At 38.3% G+C, this 11,888-nt stretch overlaps 1 protein-coding gene across 1 annotated transcript; it reads left to right on the top strand.

Moving 5' to 3' along the window:
* Positions 1-2,715: 2,715 nt before the first annotated feature.
* LOC129454072 (mast cell protease 1A-like) lies at positions 2,716-4,158 on the top strand. The gene is made up of 5 exons (XM_073862186.1): positions 2,716-2,833; positions 3,005-3,161; positions 3,354-3,477; positions 3,575-3,793; positions 3,897-4,158. The coding sequence occupies exons 1-5, from the start codon at positions 2,779-2,781 to the stop codon at positions 4,050-4,052; spliced, it is 711 nt and encodes a 236-aa protein (XP_073718287.1). The 5' UTR covers positions 2,716-2,778; the 3' UTR covers positions 4,053-4,158.
* Positions 4,159-11,888: the final 7,730 nt, after the last annotated feature.

The raw sequence follows: 11,888 nt of genomic DNA, 5'->3' as shown, positions 1-11,888 counted from the left end.
TGACCCAAAATCTTCCTCATCGGATGGTTTGAGGGGGAGCTCTTGTTTAGACCTCTCCTCAGGGTCAAATTCACCACTTTCTATCATCTGTGAGGCTGTTCCTTTGTTTATTATACCTTTGGAACAAGTAAGAAGTGGTTTAAAGAGAATTAAAATTAGGAAATCTGCAGGCCCTGACGGTATAAGTCCTAGAGTTCTTAAAGTTTGTGCTGATCAACTTTGTTGGGTGACTCACTATATTTTTTTTTATTTAAGTCTGCGTTTGGAAAGGATACCTGTCTTATGGAAGATATCATGTATTGTACCAGTTCCCAAGAAAACTAACCCTACTGAATTTGCACATTACAGGCCAATAGCCCCAACGGCCCAATTAATGAAGGTGTTTGAGAGACTGGTTTTAAATTACATTAAGCAGCTATTGTGTGCTTTTGATGATAAATTGCAATTTGCTTATAAAACTGCAATTGGTGTAAATGATGCAATTATCTATCTTTTAAACAAATCTTTAAGTCATTTAGATACCTCTGGTAATATTGTCAGAATTAAATTTTTTGACTTCTCTAGTGCTTTCAACACTATTCAACCTGCTATACTTAGAAATAAGTTAGAAAATGCCGGATTACACAACAGTATGGTCAGCTGGCTAACTGACTATCATTTAAATAGACCACAGTATGTAAGGGAGAACAACTGTGTGTCTCAAGTAGTTACATCTAGCACTGGTGTACCTCAAAAGGTCTTGAATGACTGTTTGGTTGAGAAGAGACAGACAGACAGACATACAGACAGACAGACATACAGACAGTTAACGTTAGTCCTTACTGAGAGAGAAACACACAAATATGAATAAATTTTTCACTTACATGACTGTGGTGTAATCACAACAAAACAAATGAATGAATAAACGTGGTAACGTTACCTTTAAAAGGTCTTGAATGACTGTTTGGTTGAGAAGAGGCAGACAGACAGACAGACAGACAGACAGACAGACATACAGACAGTTAACGTTAGTCCTTACTGAGAGAGAAACACACAAATATGAATAAATTTTTCACTTACATGACTGTGGTGTAATCACAACAAAACAAATGAATGAATAAACGTGGTAACGTTACCTTTAAAAGGTCTTGAATGACTGTTTGGTTGAGAAGAGGCAGACAGACAGACAGACAGACAGACAGACAGACAGACAGTTAACGTTAGTCCTTACTGAGAGAGAAACACACAAATATGAATTAATTTTTCACTTACATGACTGTGGTGTAATCACAACAAAACAAATAAATGAATAAACATGGTAACGTTACCTTTAAAAGGTCTTGAATGATTGTTTGGTTGAAAACAGACAGACAGACAGACAGACAGACAAAACACATAATATATGAAGTAATTTTCCACTTAACGTTACAGAACTGTGGTGTACTCAATGCAGTCTGCTGATAAAAATGAGTCTGAGGCAATATTGCTGTCTCGTCGTATGTCCAACATTACACAAATTACTGTAACCGAGACGGTATTACAATGAAGAGTCACGGCAAACAACATGTTTTAAAGATTAACGATGCTTTAAAGAGGAAGGAGTCTTAGGCAATATTGCTGTGTGAATGTCGCTTTCTCTCGTGGTAACATTACACACATTATTGTAACCGAGACAGTATTACAATGAAGAGTCCCGACAAAGAACATGTTTTTAAAGTTTAAAGATACTTTAAAGAGGAAGGAGTCTGAGGCAATATTGCTGTGTGAATGTCGCTTTCTCTCGTGGTAACATTACACAAATTTCCTTAACCGAGACAGTATTACAATGAAGAGTCCCGACAAACAACATGTTTTTAAAGTTTAAAGATGCTTTAAAAAAGTTGAAAGAGTTTGCAATGCTTACCTGTTAGCTGTCCAACTGTCCACACTGTCTGTGTTTTTATTAATTAAGTGAAATTAACTTTTTAAAAAATAAATAAGTTGAATAAACTCATTTCGTTTAGTGACTTACACTGTTAGGTTTTACAGTGTACTGTTAGGTTAACCAAACCTTGAGATGTTATTTTAAAGAATTGGAATTCTTCTTAAGAACTTTCTTTTTTGAGAATACAAAATATTCTTAACTTTTTTTCTTAAATTCTCTTTTGTGTGTGTTTCTGTGGAGAATCACGTTTATTCAATGACTGACTTAAAATCAGTCATCAATTCTGTGTTATAATACCATTTATAACATCAAAAGTAATATAAAGTGATAAAACTAAAGTTATATGCAAGGGGTTTCCTCACAAATTGTCAACTAATCTGGGTTAAGAGTGCAGGAATATTGGAAGAAGTCTATTCAACTTAAAATTGTTGTTAGAACAGTTTATATGTTTAAGTAATCATTACTTAAAGTTTTTAAGTAATCATTACTTAAAGTTTTTAGGGCAACAAGTTTGCTTCATTTTTTTAAGTATATTCAACTTATCCGGGCTTACAGTGTAAAGAGTTGTGAGATTAAACATTACTGGCAGATATGTCTGGATCAGATTAGTGTTGGTCAGTGGTCTTCCAGGAGACATATTGGACATTGCTGACATAGGCATGTATGTTTGGTCTTATCACCAAAATTGTGGTTACTTCATGATAAATCAGCAAACGCTAATAATCAGCACTTTTCAGAGGTGTTAAATTAAATAAATCTGATTTCAGTGCATGGTTTAATTTCTAGCTTCATCTTCCTGTTTTGAGTCGCTTGTATATAAAGCAGAAGACGACTTCACTGTGCTTCACACATCGCTGGACTGAACAGTGACTACAATGAGCATCTTTTGGTTTATAACTACACTGCTACTGCTGCACTCCTGCACCCCAGGTAATGACTTCATATCAGACTACACTAATAACAGCAGACAGTTTCTCAATGTTTAAATAGTTTAAGAAGTTCTTACAATAGGAGGTAATTACAGTGAATCTGTTTTTTACCATGTAAACAGTATCACATTTAATATTCTTATATGCGTATACATTCACATTCTCTCTTTAGGTGTCGGCATGGATCATGGTATCGTTAATGGTAAGAAGTCCATTCCACACAGCCGCCCATACATGGTCTACATTTATGACAAACAAACACATAAAACATGTGGTGGATTTTTGATAAGGGAAGATTTTGTGATGACAGCTGCCCACTGCAAACAAGAGTGAGTAAAAAAAATTACTATCAGTGACATCAAAACACAAACTGTGCTTCTTATACTTCACTATAACAAACTATAAAAGCATAGTTGCAAAATTGAAAACTACAATTTTTCTTAAGATGAAAAAGGTCATTGAAATTGTAGAGTTGAAATAGTGGCAATCCTTTAACATTTAGTTTATTTTGTTTGCTTTAGTAATCTCATGGTGTATTTGGGTGTTGATGACACAGAAGATTTACCTAAGGGTATACCAGTCTTAGCCATTCCACATCCAGATTTTGCAAACATGAAAGGTTATGACGACATCATGCTACTAAAGGTTTGTCTTTGTCTAATATGCATTTTGTATGTGCACACTTTTTTAACAATCATATGGGACATCTACTTAACCAAAAACATTACATCTTTCTATTTAGCTTAATAAAAGTGCAACTCTGAACAAGAATGTGAAAACCATTGGCCTGCCAAAAAAGGGAGAGGCGATCCCAAGTAACTGCATGGCCATGGGTTGGGGCTGGCAAGAATACACTCACATGTCTCCATCAAGTGTCCTGAAAGAAGCGAACTTGACTCTTATTCAAAACTGTGCCACACCTCACACTATATGCACTGAGGGAGGAACCGGGCCAGCACAGGTATTTCATAAGCTTTCAATTATATTGAAAATATTTCATGGTAAAATTATTATTGTATTTTGATTGTATATTTATGGCCACTAAACCACAATTTCTCTTATAGGGAGACTCTGGCGGTCCACTTATTTGTGGAAATGTCCCACACGGCATTGTGTCTTACAACATTGTGAATAAGTCTACAGGTGTATACATTACAATGTATACTAAAATCTCTCACTACTATCAATGGATTCATGACACCATGAGAGGTTCTCTTTAAAGCATCATAAACCATGTTAGGCAAAGCTGAATCAACTCAACATTTGAATATGAAGGCATTTCAATTCTTCTGCATTTTTATGCACCTAATTGAAATAAAAGCAAACCTTTATCATTACACAAGTCTGTTAAAATTATTTCTGCAACAACAACCTACATCAACTTCAGTAATGCTCCTTGAATACCAGTGTCTTTCAGAGCTTAGGTCCAACCCTAATTTAATGTCACACCTGAACCAGCTAATGAAGGTCTTACTAATCAGACTAGAAACTTTAAAACAGGTGTGCTGAGAAGACAACAAACAGGCGTGTCAAACACAGTTCCTGGAGGGTCACTGTCCTGCAAAATTTAATCTGATCCAAAGTCTTCAGGACTGCCAGAAACTTCCAGGCTGGTGTGTTGAAGCTAAACTCGCAGGACAGTCGCGCTTCAAGACCAAATTTGGAAACCCCTGATATATTTTGCTGAATCCATGCCTTGATAATTTTAGGCTGTTTTTACTGCATTCCATATTATTCCATATTATTATTTTTTTATTTAATACGTAATAACATAAACAAAGCTTTATTACTTTAGTATAACCTTCACTTAAGTAAAAGTAATTACAAGTTTATTAAATGTTTAATGTCCTTAAAGGAATAGTTCACCCAAAAATGAAAATTCTGTTACCATTTTCTCACTTTCAAGTTGTTCCAAACCTGTATAAATTACTTTGTTTTGGTGAACACGAAGGAAGATATATTTAATAATGTTTGTATCTAAACAGATCTGGGTCACTTTTCAATTATATAATAATATTTTTCCTATGGGAGTCAATAGTGCCCCAGAACGGCTTTGTTACAAACATAATTACATTTTTTTAAACTAAAAGTTGAATTAAAATGATGATAAAATAATAACAAAACATTTGGATGATTCTGCATGTTTTAATATAACATTTTAAATAATATTATACAACAGTTCTTTCTGGTTCTCGAGTCTGATTGGCTAAGAGCAATGCGATATTCTACTGATAACGGCACAGTAACCGCTTCACCTTTCGTATCATTCCGCCACCTAGTGAATGGAGGTCCTAAACAGGCTCATCTCTGAATGGAAAAACACAGACGCCCTGTTTTTAAACACTGTCCGTGTGTCTCATTAGTTCACTAGCTCATAAATCAGTCTGTGAATCCCCAATCGGAAGTTATTATTCCGTCAAAGATCAGCGCTCTTGGATGTTACGTTAAACTTAATGGGATTAATGTCTTGTCACATCGTGTGGACGATTAACACTTGGAAAGAGGAATGTAAACACTCTTTTTTTTCTGGAGCAATATCTCTTATCAGAACGCGAAAACACAGTGGAACTGCAGGTAAGCACCGCAGCTTTTAAATGTGGACATTGATCATTTACTTTATCGTGACGTGACTATTAAAACATGTCATGAGATATCGCCACTGGTATATTTATAAGCAGCATGCAAAAACATATCTCTGACACTTATAAAAAAACTTTTATATAGTACTGACAAGAACAAAGTTTAATAATAATCGAGTGCTCGTATCGCGTTAAGATGAAATGGTAAACCAATAATAACATTATAGAAGTATAGTTTTATTAACTTTTACCTCGCGCCAAAACAATAACAACACAAAAGACACTAAATATGAATAAAAAAACAAGTAATAGTTTGATCATGACACCAAATACTGCTGATTTGATCTCATTTTGACAATCATAAACAAACAAGGCCAACATGAGAGCCAGGGAATCCCTGTCAGAGATGTAGCCCAGAGAGGGCGGTGGTCAGCGGGGCGAGTGAACACTGACGCCTGCTCATGCTTTGGTTCTCATACGTACCGAATCTCACTAAGCAAACGTTCAAACAGGCGCTATCTTTACTAATCGACTGTAGATTTAATAACAATAATATAATACATTTATATTCTCGACTGAACTAATCTTAAAACTACACTTTGTGACCAAGAAATTGTAATATTTTAAAACGGCGAATCCGTCCATTGAGTTAATATGAGCTTCAAAGCAGCCGAAAGTGTTACCTGTCATTCTGGCCGCCCTCAAATCCGTGGCGGAAGAAGTAGTTCTCAAACAAAGAGGCTTTTAAAATTACTCCGTTGTTGTTTTCTAGTTTTCGTTTTACAAACGTGTGCCGTCGAACTGTTGTATAAAAGCAATATCGCAATATCGCTCTCGGAGTCGTGTGATATAGCTCTATATGATATTACGCAGTGCCCAAAAATAGTTCCCTGCTATTAAAAGTTACCAAGGGGACTACTTTCGAGCGATGCGTAATATTCTTGCGCCTGCTTCTGCCTGCAGCCATGGTACAGCAGCAAAGTCCTTGATGCTCTAATCAGATTCAATGGATTATGCTAAGCTATCCTAAAAGTGCTACCGCCATCTGCGGTAATCAAAAAATCTTGAACATTTTTTTAAACACTAAATTCAAGAAAATTTCAAGAAAAATGTGCTTACCCCATTGGCAGATTTTTTCTCTGTTTTATGCACAAAATCACTTAATTTTAAAAAAATTTGGTCTAAAAACTAAGGGCCCTATTTTAACGATCTAAGCGCATTGTCTAAAGCGCACAACGCAACGTCTAAATGGGCGTGTCCGAATCCACTTTTGCTAATTTAACGACGGGAAAAATGGTTTTTGCGCCGAACGCATGGTCGAAAAGGGTAGGTCCTATTGTAATGGGAGTATTTTGGGCGTAACGTGCAATAAACCAATGAGAGACTCAGCTCTCATCCCCTTTAAAAGCAAGTTGCGCTGGCGCTATGTCTAATCCCTATTTAGATGACGGACTTTGTAAACTGAAAAACTAAGCGGAGGTAGAAGATCCCCAGTTTAAGTAAACAAAAGAAAATAATTGTGTTGTTTTTCACTTGTATTGAAATTGTTATTTTTTTTATTAAAACCTTTAAAACCCGTTTTCTTTTAGTCATGGAAGTAAAAAGCAGGCTTTTAATTGCTTTAAATGTATGGCTATCCAATATCATCAAAACATAATTTACAAGTATGTAAGATAAGGTTTGTACTCTAAAAATAATTTATTTGTAACAAACAGGAGATAAAGAATTTACAAACGGCTCTCCCCACGTTTCAGCACTTTGGACAGCGGTTTTTAGCAAAGAGTTTTTTTAAGCATTACTTACAAATGTTTCTCATCTCACCATATCCACAGGTACATCTTATACAATAAATCCGTGAGGTAGCATTAAAAAAAACATTTAAAAACAGACGCATTTGTTCAAAGCAAAGCATTTATTTACTTACCAGGCTGCAGGTGAAGCAGCTCTTTGCGCCTTCTAACGTCTCATAATTATTCCTCATTTATGTCCAAGAGACTCAATAATAATCTTTTACATTCAATCCTTTAATCTTTCATATTTAAAAGCATTTTTGTGCTGCTGCGCATTCATGCACTTTGTGATAAGCAAACCCGCGTTGTCCTCCCGTTTATAGGCGCATTTTACTAATGTGCTCTTTAAATAACATAAAACACATTGCGCCATTGACTTTAGACTTTAGACCAGGTTTTTGTTGGTCAATGGCGTAGTCTATTTTAGTTGCCTCAAAATAGCAACGCGCCAACAATGCGCCTGAACACACCTCATTTTCAGACCAGAACGCCCATGGGCGCAAAATAGGGCGCAAATGCATTTGCTATTTAAACAACGCGGCGCTAAACGTGAAAATTAGGGTGGAAACTAGCGAAAGACACTTGCGTCGCGCATTGCGCCGGGTGTAAGATATAGCCCTAAGACTTATTTTCTTGGGTCGCTTTGCTCATCAAGAAAAAGGATCCCAATCCAAGAATCTTTTTGATATTTCTACTCAAAACAAGACAAAAATACCAAGAATTTTTTTCTTGAAAATCATCTTTTGCAGTGTAGTAATACTAAAAATTTCGTACACCTTAATAAAATAAAAATAATGTAAGATAACTTTTTGAGGGACCCCCTGCAATTACACAATGGACCACTAGGGGTCCACGTACCCTCGGTTGAGAAACACTGATATAAGTAACCCTGGCCTGGACCACAAAAGTCGGTGACACTTTACTTGAAGGTGTGTTCAAAAGACTGATATGACACATTCATAATCATGACATGTGTTATGAACATGAAGGAGGTTTTATGCACGTTTATGACAACTGTCATTAAGTATTATTCATTCAATTATGTAATTTTTAATCCAAAGATGACATTGTTTAAGATGTCTTTGTTATGACAACTTGACATAAACCAATACATCATAACTTGTAATGACAACTAGACAATACCAAGACAACATAATTTGTCAAATATTTGATCAATTGTAATTATTATTATTATTATTGGATGATTGATTTTATTTCTCTAACACCTGGAGGAAACAAAAAAATATGAAATGAAGAATATTCATGACGCTGTTATAAAGCTATTTGATAGAGTATTAACACTTGATGGCATTTTAATGACAAATTTGATTTGAACCACTAGTTAAAAGGGGTCAGACACAATGTAATGGCCTCATGACAGCAGATGACAAAACATGACAATTTATTGTAATGTTAGCTCATAAAGCTAGGTAGTTTCTTAATTTTTATAATTAATCTGCTTTGTCATGTTTATGACAGATTTATGACAAGTTATGTTGTCTTGGTAATGTCAAGTTGGCATGACAAACTATGATGTATTTGTTTATGTCAAGTTGTCATAACAAAGACATCTTAAACAATTTCATCTTTGCATTACTGTAATGTGGGGTGTTTGAAGAAAGCGAAGGAGAGTAGAATCCAGCAAACACATCCAATATGGGCAATCCAAATCGTAATCCAAAACAGGCAAAAGGTCAGGGCAGGCAGCAAAACAATCAAAATCCACAGAACAGGCACAGGTAAAAAAACAGGCAGATACAAAAACAGGATACAGGCAAACAGATAGGCTAGAACATGCAAGGCAATAATCAGCAGAGACATGAACAAAAGGAAGTGGCTTTATACTAACAAACAGGAAGTGGGATGTGAAGTGTGACATGGCAAGATGAATATCAAAATAAAAGTCAGAACAGAACGGGGTGTCAAAATAAAAGTACAAAATACAAAACATAACAGAACACAACAAAACCCCTACAATTACTTGCATTATTTGTAGCTACAGCCAACAATACATTGTATGGGTCAAAATTAAGTTTTCATTCACAGAAAATCAGAGGAATGGGTCAGTTGACATAAATGGAGCAGATATAAAATAGTTTTTTTTCCAACTTTTAGATGATGTATAAAACTCAAATTTAAAAAATTAGCCATTCTGACTGGTTATGTCGCCCAGGGTCACACATACACGCATACAGAGATAGGAATACCGGTAAATTGTTGACCTTGTGGGGACATTTTTAGGTCCCCAAGAGGAAAGAAGCTTATAAATCAAACTAAACAATGTTTCTGAAAAATTTTAAATAGCAGCGTTTTCTGTGAGGGTTGGGCTTAAGGTTTGGGTTAGGGGAAGGGATGAAAACCATTACCTCTAGAATGTCTCCACAAAAAATTAAAAACAGAATGTGTGTTTGTGCATGCATGTCAGGAAGAAGATAACTTAGCAGTTTGGAGAAAGCCTATTCATTTATCAAAAGACAAAGGATAAAAAATGAACCATTATTTTGGAGGTAAAAACACAATATTATGTGAAGTAAAATGCTGATAAAGTACAGTTGCACTTGAGTAACTTTACACTTTTTATGAATTGAAATGAGGATTGTACCAAAATCAGAATTAAAATAATTAAATTATTAATTAAAAATGTGTGTAGAATGAAGTCTTCTCATTTTGTTGTTGTTTTAAACAGGAAATTAACCTGATTGGAAAACATCCACTACTAAGTTTTCTTTTTTTTTTAAAGGTCTGTAATTTGATAAAAATGTCAAAACTTTTGAAAAAAGGGCAATTTTAAAATCGGTCTAAAATTTGGATCCAAATTAGATAAGAGGCTGCACTATTGCATGTTTAAAATAACAATTTATTATAGCCACAACGCTCGGGCCAATAACACGAAAAGCCTGTTTAAAAATTGAGTAGGAATAATAAATGAGAAATCAAGATCGTGTGGTCAACAGTATCAAATGCTGCACTGAGCAATAATAAAACTTGAACTTGAACAAAATAATGAACTTGGCATTGAGATATGTGCATAATGCTGGCGCCGCCCCGCCAGGTGCGTATATAAGCCACAGGTGCAAATATGGAAATTAGCTTTTTCGCTTCGAAAGCCGGCATTATCTGCTACTGAGACATATTCTGCCCTGCTCTGCATCTTTTTTGTTTTGAGTTTAGTGTGTGAGTTGCCTCTCCCTGTGTGCATCATCAGCTGAGCACCTAAAGAGTGATTTCCCTAATAGAGTTATACGTGAGAGCTCTGTGTCTTTTTAAAGACAGCCACTTTCACGTATATTCGGAGATCAGCGTCCTTTTCAGGATAGCTTTTCATCCGTACGATCTTGGATGCGAGAAGTATAAGGGCTCCAGTGACGGTCACGAGCGCTGTGTTCGTGCTTGGGCATCGAGCACTCCGAGGCTGCATTCGTGGAGAGTTTTGGTTCTCTCTGTGAGAGCATAACCCTTCTTGGATTGCGGAGACGACTGTCGTTTCTACGGGAACGACGTCCGCGCCTTTGTAGTGCTGAACGCCGCCATGGTGCGGCTGTCAAGCGCTCGCAGGACGCTCTTCGCATCACTACGCTGATTAGGACGGAGGATGCGTCCTTCACCTACCGGCCTTCTTATCCTCAGCCGGTTGAGGCTCCGGTGGAGACTGCAGAGTCGTGTTCTGCGATTTCTGCCGAATCCATTGGACCTCCTTCTGGTCCCGTCACTTCTGCAGCATCAGAGGGGTGCCCATTTTTTCCCTCCGAGGCGGAGTCGTCCCGGAGATGGCGGCCGTGCCCGCTCGAGCGGCGGAAACGGTAGAGTTGGTGGGGTTAACCCCTCTCCGCCCGAACCGTCCCGCCCACATGATTGGTACTTCGGAGCTGCCCGGGCCTCTACGGTCCTCACCTCCTGTCCTGCCTTTCCCGACGGCACGAAGAGCTGACGTGATTTGCGGCCGTCTCGGCCGTTCAGCTTTCACCCCTCACCTCCCTCACCAATGGAGCCGCTAAGGACGGGGATCCCTTCAGTGGAGCGGGGGGTTGCGACGCAGCTGCGTTCCTGGAGGGACCACCCAACCCTTCCCTCCAGTGTTTGTATAGACAGTCGTCTGGTTACGGGCGCTGCCCATCAGGCATGCAGAGACGCGGCTTCAGCCCTGCACGCAATAACGTTGCTGCAGGTTCACCAAGCGAAGGCTTTAGAGATTTACGAGGGAGGCCGCGACCTTCAGTCGTGCGATGTCCACCACAGTGGTTCAAGATCGCCACCTTTGGCTGTGTCTGGCTTACATGACAGACGCAGATGAGAACAACTTCCTGAATGCTCCTGTCTCACAGACCGGCCTCTTTGGCGAGCCCGGGGAGTCATACAGCTCCGCTGCGCAGACTGAGGCGATCTCCTAGTTCGTGCCTCGGCAGAAGAGAGCTGCCCTTGGTCCACCAACGCCGGCTCCTCAGTCTGCCTCTCGCCGTCGGCGCCCTGCGGCGGCCACCTCTGTTCCCCTCCTCGGACCCCATCTCGGCAGCGCAGGGGAACCGGTCGTCAGCAGCTCGCCCCTCCCGCTTAGCCGCTTCCCGTGAAAATCGGGAGTTTGTGGCCAGAGATGGGCAACCTGGAGTGGCAGAGGATCACTCTTCAGGAGACGGTGATTCGCTCCTTCCCCCGGTAGAGGGTCGGGTGGAAAATCCTTGGTTTGCATCTG

This window comes from Misgurnus anguillicaudatus, chromosome 23 (assembly GCF_027580225.2).
Source record: "Misgurnus anguillicaudatus chromosome 23, ASM2758022v2, whole genome shotgun sequence".
In the NCBI taxonomy this organism is placed as follows: domain Eukaryota; kingdom Metazoa; phylum Chordata; class Actinopteri; order Cypriniformes; family Cobitidae; genus Misgurnus; species Misgurnus anguillicaudatus.
The sequence above is the reverse complement of the archived record's forward strand: the minus strand, read 5'-3'. Positions and strand labels throughout refer to the sequence as shown.